At 44.4% G+C, this 18,416-nt stretch overlaps 1 protein-coding gene across 1 annotated transcript in view; it reads right to left on the reverse strand.

Moving 5' to 3' along the window:
- il11ra (interleukin 11 receptor subunit alpha) overlaps window positions 1-18,416 on the reverse strand; it is an 81,839-nt gene that overhangs the window by 38,533 nt on the left and 24,890 nt on the right. Inside the window, exon 2 of the mRNA XM_060854780.1 lies at window positions 3,229-3,319. Within this exon, the coding sequence (XP_060710763.1) occupies window positions 3,229-3,319 (91 nt within the window). The remainder of the gene's footprint in view (window positions 1-3,228; window positions 3,320-18,416) is intronic.

An 18,416-nucleotide genomic window follows, 5' to 3' on the forward strand; every position in this document is an offset into this window, starting at 1 on the left:
GGTTCCCAGGCGGAAGATGAGGCGCTCTTCCTCCAACCATCGTGTTGTTATGTTCTGGCGATGGAGGAGTCCAAGGACCTGCATGTCCTCGGTGGAGTGGGAGGGAGAGTTAAAGTGTTGAGCTATGGGGTGGTTGGGTTGGTTGGTCCGGGCGTCCCAGAGGTGTTCCCTGAAGCGCTCCGCAAGTAGGTGGCCCGTCTCCCCAATATAGCGGAGGCCACATCGGGTGCAGCGGATGCAATAGATGGTGTGTGTGGAGGTGCAGGTGAATTTGTGGCGGATATGGAAGGATCCCTTGGGGCCTTGGAGAGAAGTAAGGGAGGAGATGTGGGCGCAAGTTTTGCATTTCCTGCGGTTGCAGGGGAAGGTGCCAGGAGTGGAGGTTGGGTTGGTGGGGGGTGTGGACCTGACGAGGGAGTCACGATGCATTTCCTGCGGTTGACTATATTTTATACAAGTTAAGATTGATTGAACTTAAGTCAACTCATTCTCTTTTTGCATTTAAAAAAAGTTTACTTTCAGCTTTTTTTCTGCAATGTGTATAGTGATGCTGACAGTGGACACAGATTTTAAACTGAGAGAGACAATGCAATAAGTTTGACCAATAAGTTTGACCAAGACAATTTGTCCAAAAGCCCTTAACTCATTCTATTTAAGGAAACATGTTGGAGTGGAAGCAATTCATGACTGTATTTTTATAATTGACAATCTTTTGTATCTTTAAGAGTGTGCATTCTTTTCACATTTCCACTGCTCTTTGTACAGATATTTCCAAATGTCCGCTAAGATTACCAAAAAAAAAATCCACCTTCTCCCCACCTTACAGCTGAAAAAAAGCTGCTAATGAAGTAGAAAAATGATCAAATAAACCATTATTCCCAAGCACTGCACCCAAGCCTCTGAGAACTTGATAAAAACTGGAAGAACTGCAGATGCGGCAAATCAGGAACAAAAACTGAAGTTGCTGGAAAAGCTCACTAGGTCTGTCGGCATCTGTGAAGAAAAATCAGAGAGTTAACATTTTGGGAGTAGTGACCCGTCCTCAGAAATGATGGCAGTTAGGAAAATGTCAGTTTTTATGCAGAAGGTAGGATTGGGGGGGAAAAGATGATAGGAAGTAAATTAAAGGTAGGGATAGAGCCCAACGAAAGAGAAGAATAGTTGGGCAGACAAAGGATAACAATCTGCCGAGGAGGGTGAATAGCTGTCAACGGGGCCTGTAGTGACGAACAATGGGTACCGTGTAATGGCAGACTATGTGATAACAAGGCCTGGTGTGGAGGATAGGGGCTTGGACATAGGAGGGTTCAGCCCCTAAAATTATTGAACTCGATATGGAGGCTGGAGGGCTGCAGGGTCCCCAAGTGGAGAATGAGATATTGTTCTTTCAGTTTACGCTGAGCTTCACTGGAACATTGCAGCAAACCTGAGACAGAGATGTTGGCCAGGGAACAGGGTAATGTTTTAAAGTGTCAGGCATATGGCAGCTCAGGGTCTTTTTTGTGGGTAGAACATTGGGTGACTGCTTTGCAGAACATCTGTCAACCCTTCATTTCCCCAGTGTGGAGTAGATCACGTTGTGAGCAGTGAATACAGTAGATTAGATTGTGAGAAGATTAGATTAGAATAGATTACTTACAGTGTGGAAACAGGCCCTTCGGCCCAACAAGTCCACACCAACCCGCCGAAGCATAGCCCACCCAGACCCATTCTCCTACATTTACCCCTTCACCTAACACTATGGGCAATTTAGCATGGCCAATTCATCTAACCTGCACATTTTTGGATTGTGGGAGTAAACGGAAACACCCGGAGGAAACCCACACAGACATGGGGAGAACGTGCAAACTCCACACAGTCACCTGAGGCGGGAACTGAACCCTGGTCTCTGGCACTGTGAGGCAGCAGTGCTAACCACCGTGCCGCCTACAAGTGCAGGTAAAGTGCTGCTTCATCTGGAAGGTATGTTTGGCCCTTGGAGATTGGGGTCAGAGGACAAATGGGCAGACCTTACATCTTCAGCAGTTGCACAGTACAGTGCCATGGGGCTGTGGGTGCATGTTGGGAGTAAAAGGGAGAGTAAACCAGGGTGTGCCGGAGGGAATGGTCCCTGTGGAAGTTGAGCAGGGGAGGGGAGGGGAGGGGAAATGTATTTCCTCTACAGGAATCATGCACTTCTGCCCTCACACCCTCCCCTCCCACAACAGTGATAGGGTTTGCCTTGTCCTTATCTACTACTCCATCAGCATCCACATCCAGAAGATCATCTGGCACCATTTCTGCCATCTCCAGTGAGATGCCACCACCAGACATATTCCCCTTCCCTCCCCACCTCCCGCAGAGACCGTTCCGTCCAGGACACCCTGGTCCATTCTTCCTTCATCCCCACAGCCCCATGGCACCTTCCTCTGCAACCACTGAAGGAGTAACACCTGCTCACTTACCTCTTCCCTCCTCAGTATCCAAGGGCCCACACATACCTTCCAGGTGAAACAGTACTTTACCTGCACTTCCCACAATCTAGTTTAGGCATTCACTGCTCACAATGTGGTTTCCTCCACACTGGGGAAACAAAGTGTAACTTTACAGAACATCTTCACTCTGCCCTCCAAAATGACCCTGAGCTTCCAGGTGCCTGCCACTTTAATACACCATCCTACTCCCTGGCCAACATCTCTTGTCTCAGGTCTGCTGCAGTGTTCCAGCAAAACTCAGCGCAAGCTGGAAGAACACCTCTACTTGGGGACCCTGCAGCCCTCTGGACTCAATATCAAGTTCAATAATTTTAGAGCCTGAACTCTCCCATGTCCTAACCCCGTTTCCCATCACACAGCCTGCCATTACACACTATGTATTGTTAGTCACTTACAGACCCATTAACAGATTTTCACCCTCCTAGGCAGATGGTTATCGACTCCTTTGTCTGTCCATTTATTCTGGTCTCTCTTTGGGATCTATTCCCACCTTTCCTTTACACCTTACCCTGTCCCCCCCATCCTATCTTCTGCATAGGAACTAACATTTTCCTAAATACCATTAGTTCCGAGGATGAGTCACCAGACCTAAAATGTTAACGTTGATTTCTCTTCACAGATGCTGCCAGACTTGCTGTACTTTTCCAGCAACTTCCTGTTTTTGTCTCGGAGAACTTGAGTTACTTTACACTTTGAAGTCATTCAAAAGCCTATTCTAATACCTCCCACCAAACCGAAGATGCAGCAAACCTACCAGTCCCTCCAAAAATTCCTGCTCCAGCTGGAATCATAAGAATGGAGGCCAAAACGATTCCATGGCATAGGCAAGAGATAAAGGCAATCATCTGAAATGGGATCAAAACAAGGACACAATAGATGATCTAAAAACATGGTCAAACATATTTAAAACCTAATCAATTCAAAATATGCCTTGATAAAAATACTTCTGACCTTCAGAAATTACATGGGTACACAAATTACTATTATATCACATATTAGCAGTTAGATGTCATCACATTATGTGAAGTACTGACCTTTTCTTTTTATTATCACAAATGGAGGTAAACATTAGTACAGCTGTACTCCTACAAGTGTCATGAAAGGGGAAAGAATTGTGTTTTACACTCCGATGTTAAGACTTCAGTTATCAAATCAGGTGGATAAGGAAAAACAATTGGATGACTAATTTTGCCGATATTTTTACACAGCATTAAATTAGTATTCCAAGTGTGGATTTTAAAGTTTCATCTTTATAAATTATACCCCATAATACCTCATGGTAATAGAATACAGAAAGCATTGTAACCTCCATGAAGAACAGCAGTAAAAATCAACGATATCCTTTAAACAGTAAAGCATCCTGAAACACAGCACGCTATTACAACAAACTGAAAATGCTAGAGAAACTCAGCATGTCTGGCAGCATCTCTGGAGATAGAAATGGAGCTAACATCATGTGTTGTATCACTCTTTTTCAGAACTTAAAACATTGATGCTGTTCCTCTCTCAACAGATGCTGTCAGAACTGCTGAAATTTTGTTCGTTTAAGATTCCAGCATCTGCAATATTTTGCTTTTATTTGCATACCAGTCCTGAAGTTCCATTTACTTCAAACTTAGACTAAAGAACTGTATTGAGAACCATTATGCACCTTAACCCAAAATGTAAAATAAGAAAACTCTCAAAAGAGGATTAGTTTCAGCACAGATTAATTTTATCAAATTTGTTTTAGTAATAGGCCATAGTTTACTTGGCTCACTAGGAGACACTAACACAATTTCTTTGCACGCTTCACTACATTTCTATAGTTCCATGTAACAGCATCCCCATTACTAAACTTTTTAAATGCAAAAGAAAAAAAGTTAAGACTACAGCCTGTTCGACATACACAATTTTAAGTGGTTCACCTCTAGCATATTCCAGTTCTGATAAAAGGTCATTAACCTGAAAAGTTAAACCGGTTTCTCTCCACTAGTGTTACCCGATGAGTTTACAAACATTGTCTATTCTATTACAATTTTAAAAAATCTCAGATATGTATTCCATTGATTTACAAATATTTTGTTTATTCATTCACAGAATATGGGCACAGGTTCGGTGGCGAGGCTAGTATTTATCACTAATCGCCCTCAGGTTGGTGGTGATGAGCCACCTTCTTGAACAGTTGCAGTCCATATGCCATGAGGTAGACCCAGAATGCTGTCAGGAAGAGAGATCGAAGATATTAATCCAGCAATACTAAAAGAATACAGAGGATCTTCGATTATCTGAATATCAATTATCCGAATTTCGGATTGTCTGAAGATGATCTCAAGGTCCCGATAGGAACATTACATCAAAGAGGATTTGAAAATGTGTTTCTGGAAAAGCGCAGGTCAGGCAGCATCCAAGGAGCAGGAGAATCGACTCATACCCGAAACATCAATTCTCCTGCTCCTTGGATGCTGCCTGACCTACTGCGCATTTCCAGTACCACATTTTCAGCCCTGATCTCCAGTCCTCACTTTCTCCATCAAAGAGGTGTTATCAACACTGATCGTGCTTTTAGTTTACAATGATTAAAAGTAAACTTGACTTACTGAAATGCTGCCAAGAACAGCCCCGGACATCGATGGGAGCCCAGGCACTGTCGCCAACCTCCTGCCCTCCCTCTCCACCTACACTTACCCTGGTATTCCACACAGGAGTGCCCACTAAACCCCCCCCCTTCCCCAGATAATCTCCCCAACATTACCCTGTACAGGGTAGAGTGGGAATTGTCAATAATGGTGTGTGTGTGCGCAATCTTGCTGTTGTCGTCCAGCCTGGTGGCTATCTCCATTCTTGGGGGCAGAGGGGTGGGGGTGGGAAGAGGTATTATCAAAGTGTACTGCTGCCTAGTCTCCCAAATGGGGAGCAGACATAGAAAGTGTTCACTGTCAATGCTGCAGGACCCTTTCACACAAGTGTATGTCTGCTCAGAAACAAACCCTGAGACAGAGAGGGAGCAAGGCAGGCAGAGGAAGGAAAAAAAGGAAACTTCAGAAAACTCCCAGTCCCAGAGGAGAGGCATTGAATCAGTTAACCGAATAATCAATTATACGAACAAAATACTGCCCGCCCATCTCGTTCGAATAATCGAGGTTCCTTTTGTATACTTCCAAGTTAGGACCGTGTCAGGCTCGGAAGGGAACTTGAAAGTTTCCCTATGGATAGTCTGGCTTCATTCTTCAAAGTGGCACACATCGTGGCTTTGGAGCTGATGTCAAAGAACACTTGGTGACTGGTTGCAGTGTGATCTGTAAATGGTACACACTGCTGTCCCGATTGGTGGTGGAGAAAGTGAATCTTTCAGATTATGGACAGTTTGTCAATCAGTGGCTGCTCTGTCCTGGATGGTGTCAAGATTCTTGTGTTGTTGCAGCTGCACCCATCCAGGCAAGTGGGGAGTAACCTATTCCACATTACAGAAGAGAAAGTGCTGGAGGTCTTAAAAAAATATGAAGGTGAATAAATCTCCAGGACCTGATCAAAAGTATCCGAGAACATGGTGCCAAGTTAGGGAAAAAATTGCAAGACCCCTAGCAGAGATGTTTGTATCATCTATAGTCACGGGTGAGGTGCGAGAGAACTGGAGGGTGGCTAATGTGTCTTTATTTCAGAATGGCTCTAAGCAGCAGCCTGGGAACTATAGACCTGCGAGTCTGACATCAGTGGTTGGTAAGTTGTTGAAGGAGATTCTGAGAGTTAGGATTTACGTGCATTTAGAGAGGGAAGGCCTGATTAGGGATAGTCAGCATAGCCTTGTACAAGGAAGTTTTGTCCCCCAAAGTTGATTGAGCTTTCTTGAGGACATAACGAAAAACATTGATGATAACAGAGCAGTAGACATTGTCTACAAGGACTTTAGTAAAGCCTGTGACAAGGTTGTGCACGTTAGACTGATTATGCAAAAGTGAGGACTACAGATGCTGGAGATTATAGTTGCGAGTTTGATGCTGAAAAAGCACAGCAGGTCAGGCAGCATCTGAGGAGCAGGAGAGTCAATGTTTTGGGCAAAAGCTCTTCATCAGGGATGAAGCTGTGAGTCGAGGCAGTGGTGAGATAAACGGAAGGGGGATCAGGCTGGGGGAAGGTAGCTGAGTGTGAGATAGTTGGAAGGAGGTGGAGGTGACGGTGATAGGTCGGAGGGGAGCACGGAGCATATAGGTGGGAAGGAAGATAGACAGGTAGGACAGGTCAAGAGAGTGACGAGAGTTGGAATGTTGGATCTGGGATAAGGTTGGGGGGGGGGGGGGGGAAGGAAAGAGGGGAAAATGAGGAAACTGATGATATCCACATTGATGCCGTGAGACTGTAGGGTCTCAAGGTGGAAGAGGAGGTATTCTTCCTGCAGGTGCCAGGTGGTTAGGGAGTGGCATTGGAGGCGGCCCAGGACCTGCATTGTGAAATGGGAGGGGGGAGTTGAAGTGTTCAGCCATGGGGTGGTGGGGCTGATTGGTGCAGGTGTCCTAGAGAGGATCTCTGAAGCACTCTGCAAGTTGGTGTCCAGTCTCCCCAATGTAGAGGAGACCATATCAGGAGTAACAGATACAGTAAACGACACATGGACGTACAGTGAAACTTTGATGGATATGGAAGACTCCTTTGGGGCCTTGGATGGAGGTAAGGGGGAGGTGTGGGCACAGGTTTTGCAGTTAGATTACATGGGATTCAAGGAGAGCTTACTAACTGGATATAAAATTGGCTTGACTGTAGGAGACAGAGGGTGATGGTGGTGGAGGGCTGTTTTGTGGAACACAGAACTATGACCAGCAGTGTTCCTTAGGGATTGGTACTGGATCCATTTTTGTTTATCACTCAGAAACAATTTAGGTGAGAATTTAGGAGGCATGGTTAGTAAGTTTATGGGTGACACCAAAAGTGGTGGTATAGATAACCACATTCACTGTTGACTAAGATTACAAAGGAATCTTGAGCAATTGAGCCAATGGGCTGAGGACTGGTAGGCAGAGTTTAATTTGGATAAACACGAGGGATTGCATTTTGGTAAAGTAAACAAGGGTAGGACTTATACCGTTAACGGTAGAGCCTTGGATGGGAGTGTTGTCCGACAGAGAGATGCAAGTACATAGTTCTTGAAAATTGCATCACAGTTAGACAAGGTAGTCAAGAAAAATATTTAGCATGCTTGCCTTCATTGCTCAGCCCATTGAGTGTTGGAGTTAGGATGTCATTGAGGTTTTGGAGTACTGTGTACAGTTCTGGTTGCCCTCCTATAGGAAGGATATTATTAAATTGGAGGGGGTTGAGAAAAGATTTACCAGGATGTTGCTGAGACTAGAGAGTTTGAGTTATAAGGATAGGCTAGGACGTATTTCACTGGAGCATAGGAATTGGAGGGGAGATCTTATAGAGCTTTATAAAGTCATGCAGGACATAGATAAGGTGAACAGCAAAAATCTTTTCCATACGGTGGGCAAGTTCAAATCTAGGGGGTATAATTTTTTAAGGCGAGAGGAGGAATATTTAAAAGGGACTTTAGGGGCAATTTGTTTCACACAGTGGGTGATGCATTTGTGGAATAATCTGCCAGAAGAGAAGTGGCATATGCAGGTAAAGTTACAACATTAAAAAATTTGGACAGGTACATGAATAGGAAAGATTTAAAGTGATATGGGCCACATGCGGGCAAGTGGGAAGAATTTAGTTTGGGAAATGTAGTCAGCATAGAGTTGGATGGAGGGTCTGATTCCATGTTACATGACTCTCTACCATACCTGAATTTGTGCCTTGAGGGGAACAAGCCTTATGGATTCAAGGGAAGTTGCATGCTTCAGAATTCCTAGTTTCTAGACCAGTTTTGTACACTCAGTATAAATGTGGCGAGTTCAGTTCAGTTTCAGTCAATAGTAACCCCAGAGGAAGAAGGAGGCTTACATAAGGTTGAGGAAACAGGGTTCAGACAGAGCAGTGGAGGGATACAGGATAGCCAGAAGGGACCTGAAGAAAGGGATTAAGAGAGCTAAGAGAGGGCATGAAAAATCCTTGGCGGATAGGATCAAGGATAACCCCAAGGCATTTTATGCGTATGTGAGAAACACGAGAATGACGAGAACGAGGGTAGGTCCGATCAAGGACAGTAGTGGGAGATTGTGTATTGAGTCGGAAGAGATAGGAGAGGTCTTGAACAAGTACTTTTCTTCAGTATTTACGAACGAGAGGGACCGTATTGTTGAAGAGGAGAGTGTGAAACGGACTGGTAAGCTAGAAGAGATACTTGTTAGGAAGGAAGATGTGTTGGACATTTTGAACAACTTGAGGATAGACAAGTCCCCGGGCCTGATGGGATATATCCTAGGATTATGTGGGAAGCAAGAGAGGAAATTGCAGTACCATTGGCAATGATCTTTTCGTCTTCACTGTCAACAGGGGTGGTACCAGGGGACTGGAGAGTAGCGAATGTTGTGCCCCTGTTCAAGAAAGGAAATAGGGATAACCCCGGGAATTACAGGCCAGTTAGTCTTACTTCTGTGGTAGGCAAACTAATGGAAAGGGTACTGAGGGATAGGATTTGAGTATCTGGAAAGACACAGCTTGATTAGGGACAGCCAGCACGAATTTGTGAAGGGTAGGTCTTGCCTTACAAGTCTTATTGAATTCTTTGAGGAGGTGACCAAGCATGTGGATGAGGGTAGAGCAGTGGATGTAGTGTACATGGATTTTAGTAAGGCATTTGATAAGGTTCCCCATGGTAGGCTTATGCGGAAAGTCAGGAGGCATGGGATAGAGGGAAACTTGGCCAATTGGATTGAAAACTGGCTAACCGGTCGAAGTCAGAGAGTGGTGGTAGACGGTAAATATTCAGCCTGGAGCCCAGTTACAAGTAGAGTTCCGCAGGGATCAGTTCTGGGTCCTCTGCTGTTTGTAATTTTTATTAATGACTTGGATGAGGGAGTCGAAAGGTGGGTCAGTAAATTTGCAAATGATACGAAGATTGGTGGAGTTGTGGACAGTGAGGAGGGCTGTTGTTGGCTGCAAAGGGACTTAGATATGATGCGCTGCTGGGCTGAGGAGTGGCAGATGGAGTTCAACCCTGCCAAGTGTGAGGTTGTCCATTTTGGAAGAACAAATAAGAATGCGGAATACAGGGTTAACTGTAGGGTTCTTAGTCAGGTGGAGGAACAGAGGGATCTTGGGGTCTATGTACATAGATCTTTGAAAGTTGCCAATCAGGTGGATAGAGCTTGTAAGAAGGCCTATGGTGTATTAGCGTTCATTAGCAGAGGGATTGAATTCAAGAGTCGTAAAGTGATGTTGCAGCTGTACAGGACTTTGGTTAGGCCACATTTGGAGTACTGTGTGCAGTTCTGGTCGCCTCACTTTAGGAAAGATGTGGAAGCTTTGGAGAGGGTGCAGAGAAGATTTACCAGGATGTTGCCTGGAATGGAGAATAGGTTGTACGAGGACAGGTTGAGAGTTCTCGGCCTTTTCTCGTTGGAACGGCGAAGGATGAGGGGTGACTTGATAGAGGTTTATAAGATGATCAGAGGAATAGATAGAGTAGACAGTCAGAAACTTTTTCCCCAGGTACAACAGAGTATTACAAGGGGACATAAATTTAAGGTGAAGGGTGGAAGGTATAGGGGAGATGTCAGGGGTGGGTTCTTTACCCAGAGAGTGGTGGGGGCATGGAATGCACTGCCCGTGGGAGTGGTAGAGTCAGAATCATTGACTACCTTTAAGCGGCAATTGGATAGGTACATGGATGGGTGCTTAATCTAGGATAGATGTTCAGCACAACATCGTGGGCCGAAGGGCCTGTTCTGTGCTGTATTGTTCTATGTTCTATGACATTGGTAGTGGAGGCTTTAGCAATAGTCATTTTGAAATGGTTAAAACTCATCTTGTTGGAGGTGGTCATTGCCGGGCATTTGTATTATACAAACTGCATCAGTCCTACTCAAATATCATCAAGTTCTTGCTGTATTTAGACAGACTGCCTAAATCTGAGGAATCATGATTCATGATGAACATTTCTCATTGCACAGTGAACATCACTACTTCTGACCTAATGACAGACAGAAGGTCATTGATGAAACTGCTGAAAATAGGTGGGTGTAGGACACCATCCTGCAGAACTCCTGCAGAGTTGTCCCACAGCGGAGATGATTTTTTTTAAGATTTGTTTAATGGGATGTAAAAAGTCACTGTGGTCTTCCCAACATATGACCAGTGGTGATTTAACCCGAAGGGTCACCATGCCTCAGACAAGAGGAAAGTCAAGTAGTAGAATCCTTCATATTAGCCTCAAAGTGCAGCTATTGAACCCATGCTGTTGGCATCGCTGCATTACAAACAAGCCATCCAACTAATTCAACTAAACTAGCCCCTATGGGATGTAGACCTTGCTGATTGGGCCAACAATTATTGTCCTTCCTGAAGTACCCTTAAGAAAGTGCTGGTGAGTTACCTTAAGCCACTGCAATCTATTTGGTTTAGGTACCTTCAACAATCATCTTCGTCTGTGCTAGGTATAACTATCAGTGGTCAAATATTCACACGTGTAACCTCCCACACCCTCTTCATTCTCACTAACTTCAGTTTACTCAAATTCTTTGAGACCCTATTCAATCAAGTGTGCCTCGATAATAAGGGCAATCACTCACTTCACCGAGAGTTCAGTTTTCTTCAAAAATTTATCCTGCTTTTTGTGGATGGTATATATCTGGACAAATCGCCATACGGGTGGATAAATATCAGTATTGTGGTAGCATTGGAATAACGTGACCAAGGAAACGGTTGGTTCGGAAGCACATAGATGTTTACTTTAACGCCAAGAAACTCCAAAGAAAAAGTACAGTTCAGAAAGATCTTGGCAATCCTGTGCAGGAAACACAAAGGGAACAAGTGCAGCAAATAATTAAGTAAAAAATGAGGTCTGCAGATGCTGGAGATCACAGCTGCAAATGTGTTGCTGGTCAAAGCACAGCAGGTTAGGCAGCATCTCAGGAATAGAGAATTCGACGTTTCGAGCATAAGCCCTTCATCAGGATGATGAAGGGCTTATGCTCGAAACGTCGAATTCTCTATTCCTGAGATGCTGCCTAACCTGCTGTGCTTTGACCAGCAACACATTTGCAGCAGCAAATAATTAAGACAACAAATGAAAAGTTGGCCTCTGTTGCTAAGCAATTGGAATTTAAAAATAGGAAAATCTTGTTACAACTGTACAGGATGTTGCTGAGGCCACACCCTGAGTACCGTGTATAGATTTGGTCCTGTACTTAATAGAGTATATACTGGATTCGCCAGGCTGATTTCCAGAGCAAAGGGATTGATTTACAAAAACAGCTGAAAGGAATCAGTGAATACTTATTCAATGGAGTTTAGAAGAAACTTCTTGAGACATACAAGATTCTGAGGGGTTGGAAAGGGTAGAAGTTGAGAAGATGTTTCATTAGTAGGAAATCTTGATCTGGGAACATTGTTCCAATATTCCGTGTCTTTCGAAAAACTGCGATGCAAAGGAATTTCTTCTCCTAGAAGTGGAGTGAATGACTGGAATTCTCTACAGAGTTGGGGAGGCTGCATCACTGAAAGTATTTAAAGAGGTGATCAATAGAATTTTGAACGAGGTGATGAGGGTATGAGGAGGCGACCTGAAAAGGTTGAGATCTGGGGCAGATCAGCTATGATCTTACTGAATGGTGGGGCAGGCTTGAAGGGATGAATATTCTACTCCTTTTTTTCGGATGTTCAAAACCTATCCCATTTAGCATGGTGGTAGTACCACACAACACAACAGGAAAGCATCCTCAAAATGTGGAGATGAAGTCTCATCTTCAATGACTTAATGTGGTTACCCCTAGCCATACAAGTCATTGATGTTTTTATCTAAGACTGGGAGTTAGTGAGGATGAGGCCAAGTATATTTTTCCCTTTGTAGATTCACTCACCAACCACCTGAGACCCAGATCAGTAGCTCTTTCCTTTAGATCTCATCCAGCTCAGGTCAGTAATGATTTACCAAACCATTCTTGATCATAGGCATTGAAGTCCCCACCCAGAGAATATTCTGTGCTCTTGTTAACCTCAGTGCTTCTTCTAATTGGTGACCAACATGCAGGGATACTGCTGCATCATCTGAAAGGACTCCACCATCATATATTCTCCTGTTCCTTTGCCCCACTATTAATGGCTGTGAATTCAGTCACATAAGAATTGGAGTGAAACCTAAAACGTATACTCATCAGTGTCCACCTTTAAACTCCTTCACACACAATACCCTCCCCCCCGCCCTTTAACAAAGCAGGAGCAGCTTACTGCAGATGCTGGAATGTGAACTGAAAACAAAAATGCTGGAGATCACAACAGGTCAGGCAGCAACCATGGAGAGACAGCAAACTAACATGTCAAGTCTAGATGACTCCATCAGCTCTGATAAAGTCATTTAGACTTGAAACTTTAGTTTGCTTTCTCCCCCTCAAAGTTTTTGATCAGTACTTAATCTTCTAACTCAATGTGTTTTTCTTGCTCTCCAGCAAAAGCACCGTGGAACATTTTCTACATTAAAATGCATGATATTAATATATGTTGTTCATAAATTCTCTGCTGTATGGTCTTCTCTACATTAGTATTATTACTGAGCACTAATAAGTCAGGGCATGTCTTGTTGCAACCTTTCAGAGTTTAAAGACATTTTGTATCTTGGCAGTGAATTGACACTAACATTTTTCTTTGATGGTTTTCCAACACTGCATTTAAAAGGCATGCCATATGGGGTTTTCAAAAATAGATCAATCTACTTTAAAGGACCCTCACAAAATATTTTTCTTTGAAGTCTGTTTAAAACTTGTTCTCTATTTTTATAACTGTTGATGTGACATTTCACTCCCAGGTGGGCATGGTAGCAAAAACACAATGCAATATCTGCAACACTGCAGTTTTGGAATAAAAGATAAGAAACTCTCAATTCCTGCAAAATAAAAATCAACACCTATTTCTTCAGTCCCTCTGATCAATTATAAACCAGCATCTTCAAAAAATGATGAAAAGCCTTCAGAGTTAATCTATTCGGATTCCAAAATATTCTGCTGTAAAAGAATGCCAGTTTAAAAATTCACTTTTTTTAAAAAATAGTTCTCCCATTTCCAGACAAAGCCTAAATAGACAGCTCACTATTTCTTTAGCTTTATTTTATTCCCTCTGTTGATCTCAATATTGATTGCGTCTTGCCATATGGGTCTTAAATTGCTTGTCAAAATGCTCTAGCATTAAGTGCAAACTGCAATCATTTTAGCAGCAATATGAATAGATAAGATTTTTCATAAATGTCAATGAAACAAACTAATAATAAGATTGGATCACAGGAGTTTAGCTTAAAGGTTTACATGTTTAACACTTACATTAATGGTACATCGTTCAACTAACATTTCCCATTGCTCTCTTTCATATATCAAATAATAATACAAGTTATTGCAGGACAACAGTATCAAAACCTTAGATCATGCAAACCTGTTCAGAAAGCCCACGGTGGCACAGCAGTTAGCACTGCTGTCTCACAGCGCCTGAGACCCGGGTTCAATTCCCGACTCAGGCGATTAACTGTGTGGAGTTTGCACATTCTCCTTGTGTCTGCGTGGGTTTCCTCCGGGTGCTCCGGTTTCCTCCCACAGTCCAAAGATGTGCAGGTTAGGTGAATTGGCCATACTAAATTGCCCGTAGTGTTAGGTAAAGGGGTAAATGTGGGGGAATGAGTCTGGGTGGGTTGCGCTTCGGCTGGTCGGTGTGGACTTGTTGGGCCAAAGGGCCTGTTTCCACACTAAGTAATCTAATCAAAGCGATTCCTAGTATTCATCCTACAAATAGGTCACTAGAATGCTTTACTGGGACTTGCTACTATTACTGCATTCCTGCAACAGGGCACCCTCAGGTCCATTTGTCAATTCACTGGGTCAAATTAGGGTTAGGGTTAGGATGAGCAGCCAGGAAGATTCATCATCAAGGCAGCCACTCCCTCAACATTTAACTAATGTATGACCACAACACAAGCTTGAACCATGCTGACAGCTACATAAATTCCAGGCCATAATAGTTCTCTCTTGAATAGATAGCTATTCACTTCATTATACTGCTTTGACGCACAACCACAAAAGGTGCTACAGCTGCTCACATTGGCTAGTGGGCTCTGGAAATGTTGTTTTAGGTGGCTGGACTGATTGACCTGCCCACTGCAGTCCACCACAGCAAGAATTTAGTGCATTGGTTCCACTACATGACACTCTCGATAGGTGAAGGCGTTCACTCTGGATGAATATAACTGATGAGAGAAGATAAAGGAGATCACAGAACAAAAGTAAGTAGGAAGCTGGGGCTTGCTCCAGAGTCAAAAGTTTTCATCGGGATTATGTCAGTGCCAGAGCATAGTTCACCCCAGTATCTCTCAACCAGTCGAACTGCATGCTTTGCAACTATTTCATCTAGCTCTGGTAACACCTTTGTCGAAAGGAACAAATCAAATAGACTCACTCTTACATAGTGCACATCAGGCCAGCAGTCTCAGTTTGCCCACAAATAGAACAAAGCTCTGAACTTCTCAGAGCTGTCACTCCTACACAATGTGCCTCTTGTGACACTGGATGAGGTAACAACAGCCTGCTTGTGCCTGCTAACAGCTATCTGGTGATTATTTTGGCATGGGCTTGTATTCTGTGCATGTCAGATCACCATTCTTACATCCACTCAGGGATATGCATATGGCAAGCTGTAGGGTTGGCTTCTCCCAAAATCCACAAGCCCAGCTACCCCATCACCTCTGCATGGTTCTTCCACACTGAACTAATTTCGTCCTACCTTGACTCCACTCACTTCCCACCTACATCCAGGGCACCAACCACATCTTTCACCCTTTCAGAAACTTCCAGCTCCCAGTGCTTCATCTTTACTAAGGATGTGCAGTCCCTGGGCACATTCACTTCTCACAAGGACAGCCTGCAAACCCTTGGTTTCTTCCTCTTCAGTCCAATTCAGTCCCTCTCCACCAATACCCTCCTCTGCCTTGCTGAATTACTCCATACCCGCAATAACCTTTCCTTCAACTCTTCCCATTTCCTCCAAATCCTGGGGGTGGCCATGACTACGCGCATGGGCCCTAGTTATGCCTGCCTCTTTGTCAGCCACACTGAACAGTCCATCTTCAGTACATACACAGATACTGTTCCCAAACTCTTCTGCTGTTACATCGATGACTGCATCGGTGCTGTATCCTGAATCCAAGCTGAACTGGAGCAGTTTATCAACTTTGCCAACAACTTGCACCCTGCTTTTAAATTCACTTGGTCTATCTCTGACCCCTTCCTCCCCTTTCCCATCTTCAGCAACAGCTTACAGACTGACATTTACTACAAACTCACAGACTCCCATAACTACTTGGACTAAAAGTCCTCCCAACCCATATTCTGCAAAAAAATTCAACCTGTTTTCCAAACTCCACCATATGCTGCATCTGCTCTGACAAGGAGACATTCCACTCCCTATCCTCCCAGATGTCCACCTATTTTGAACAAAATGCTTTTCCTCCTTCTATCATCCAGCCAACCCTCCACCGCACCTCCTCCATTCCCCATCTCACCTGCTCTAAACCCCACCCCATCCAGATATAATAAATCCCTTGTCCTCATCTACCACTCACCAGTCTCCACATCCAAAAGTATCATCCTCAAGTAGTTCTGCCAGCTCCAGCTAGACCCCAACACTAAGCACATCTGTCCCTTTCCAGCCCTCTCTGCCTTCCACAAAGATCATTCCCATCACCACTCCTTGGCTCATGCTATCCTCCCTCCCTCACCCCACCCCCCCACCCCAAATCTCTCAGTACCTTCCCCGCTACCATAAAAGATGTAAAACCTGCCAGCATGCCAACCCCTGACCTCCATCCAGTGCCCCAAACAGTCCTTCCAAATGAGACACAGGGTCACCTGCCTCTCCGCCAACATTGTTTACTGTATCCGGTGCTCCCAATGTGACCTTCTCTACATCGGTGAGACCATATGTAAGGGCATATGTCACCAAGCATCTCAACTGGACCCATAAGGGCCAGCCTGACCTCCCGGTCACAGCCCATTTCAATTTCTCTTCCCACACCATCTCCAACATGACCATCCTTGGCCTCCTTCATTGTCACAGTGATTCAGACCACACATTGGAGGAACAACATCTCATTTTCAATGTATGCAGCCTACAGCCTGAAGGACTCAACATTGAGCTCTCCAATTTCAAATAACCATCCCACCCCCCCCCACAACCCCCTCCTCCCTCTGACATACCCCTCCTTGCAGCGACCTACCGGATTCATTTTTCCTATTGACCAATCAGGTCATATCTATCACCTGTATTCACCCATCACCACCTCATCACTCCACCTCTTTCCTCATCCACAACCCTCCCCTCCCCTTTTTTAAATCTGTAACTCCCCCTACCTCCAACACCTATTCCTGAAGGGTTATACCTGAAACTTTGCACTTCTCTTAAGAGGTACAGTTAGCAAGTTTGCAGATGGCACCAAAATTGGAAGTGTAGTGGACAGCGAAGAGGGTTACCTCAGATTATAACAGGATCTGGACCACATGGGCCAATGGGCTGAGAAGTGGCAGATGGAGTTTAATTCAAATAAATGTGAGCTGCTGCATTTTAGGAAAGCAAATCTTAGCAGGACTGATACACATAATGGTAAGGTCCTAGGGAGTGTTGCTGAACAAAGAGACCTTGGAGTGCAGGTTTATAGCCCCTTGAAAGTGAAGTCGCAGGTAGATAGGATAGTGAAGGCGGCATTTGGTATGCTTTCCTTTAGTGGGTCACAGTATTGAGTACAGGAGTTGGGAGGACATGCTGCGGCTGCACAGGACATTGCTTAGGCCACTGTTGGAATATTGCGTGCAATTCTGGTCTCCTTCCCATCGGAAAGATGTTGTGAAACTTGAAATGATTCAGAAAAGATTTACAAGGATGTTGCCAGGGTTGGAGGATTTGAGCTATAGGGACAGGCTGGGGCTGTTTTCCCTGGAGCATTGGAGGCTGAGGGATGACCTTATAGAGGTTTACAAAATTATGAGGGGTATGGATAGGATAAATAGACAAAGTCTTTTCCCTGGGGTTGGGGAGTCAGAACTAGAGGGCATAGGTTTAGGGTGAGAGGGGAAAGATATAAAAGAGACCTAAGGGGCAACTTTTTCACGCAGAGGGTGGTACGTGTATGGAATGAGCTGCCAGAGGAAGTGGTGGAGGCTGGTACAATTACCACATTTAAGAGGCATTTGAATGGGTATATGAATAGGAAGGGTTTGGAGGGATATGGGCTGGGTGCTGGCAGGTGGGACTAGATTGGGTTGGGATATCTGGTCGGCATGGACAGGTTAGGCCGAAGGGTTTGTTTCCATGCTGTACATCTCTACGACTATGACTCTACCTCCTGATGCTGTCTCGTGTGCTGTGCTCTTCCAGCTCCTGTCTACTTTGGATTCCAACATCTGCAGATTTTTTTTGTTTCTCTCAATGAAGCAGCTCGAATGTTCAAAAGCTAAGCCACGGCAGCAAGCATGAGCTGAACAAACACCTCTATTCTCAGCCCATAATTCCACACTAGTTCAGACAACTTTGAAAAGCAGACACGTCACACTCAACATACACCCTCCATGCATATTATTTCAGAGGCCCACCATCTGCATCTGGATGAGAATGGCTGTATTGTTCTTCCATGTGAGGCAGGCTACAGCTGTCTCTGCCCTCCACCACCCCCTTTACTCTTTGCCACAATTTCTACTCACACTCAGTTTGGTGAGCTCCCTTTGTATCTGTGCACTGGAGGGTGCACTCAAATGATACAATAGTTTTGCCGGTGTTTCCTCAGAGGCTGCCAGTGACACTGATGTGTTCCTACATGAGTGACCTTGCGGGAGACTCAAA

The sequence above is a fragment of the Hemiscyllium ocellatum genome, chromosome 1, assembly GCF_020745735.1.
Source record: "Hemiscyllium ocellatum isolate sHemOce1 chromosome 1, sHemOce1.pat.X.cur, whole genome shotgun sequence".
Classification (NCBI taxonomy): Eukaryota; Metazoa; Chordata; class Chondrichthyes; order Orectolobiformes; family Hemiscylliidae; genus Hemiscyllium; species Hemiscyllium ocellatum.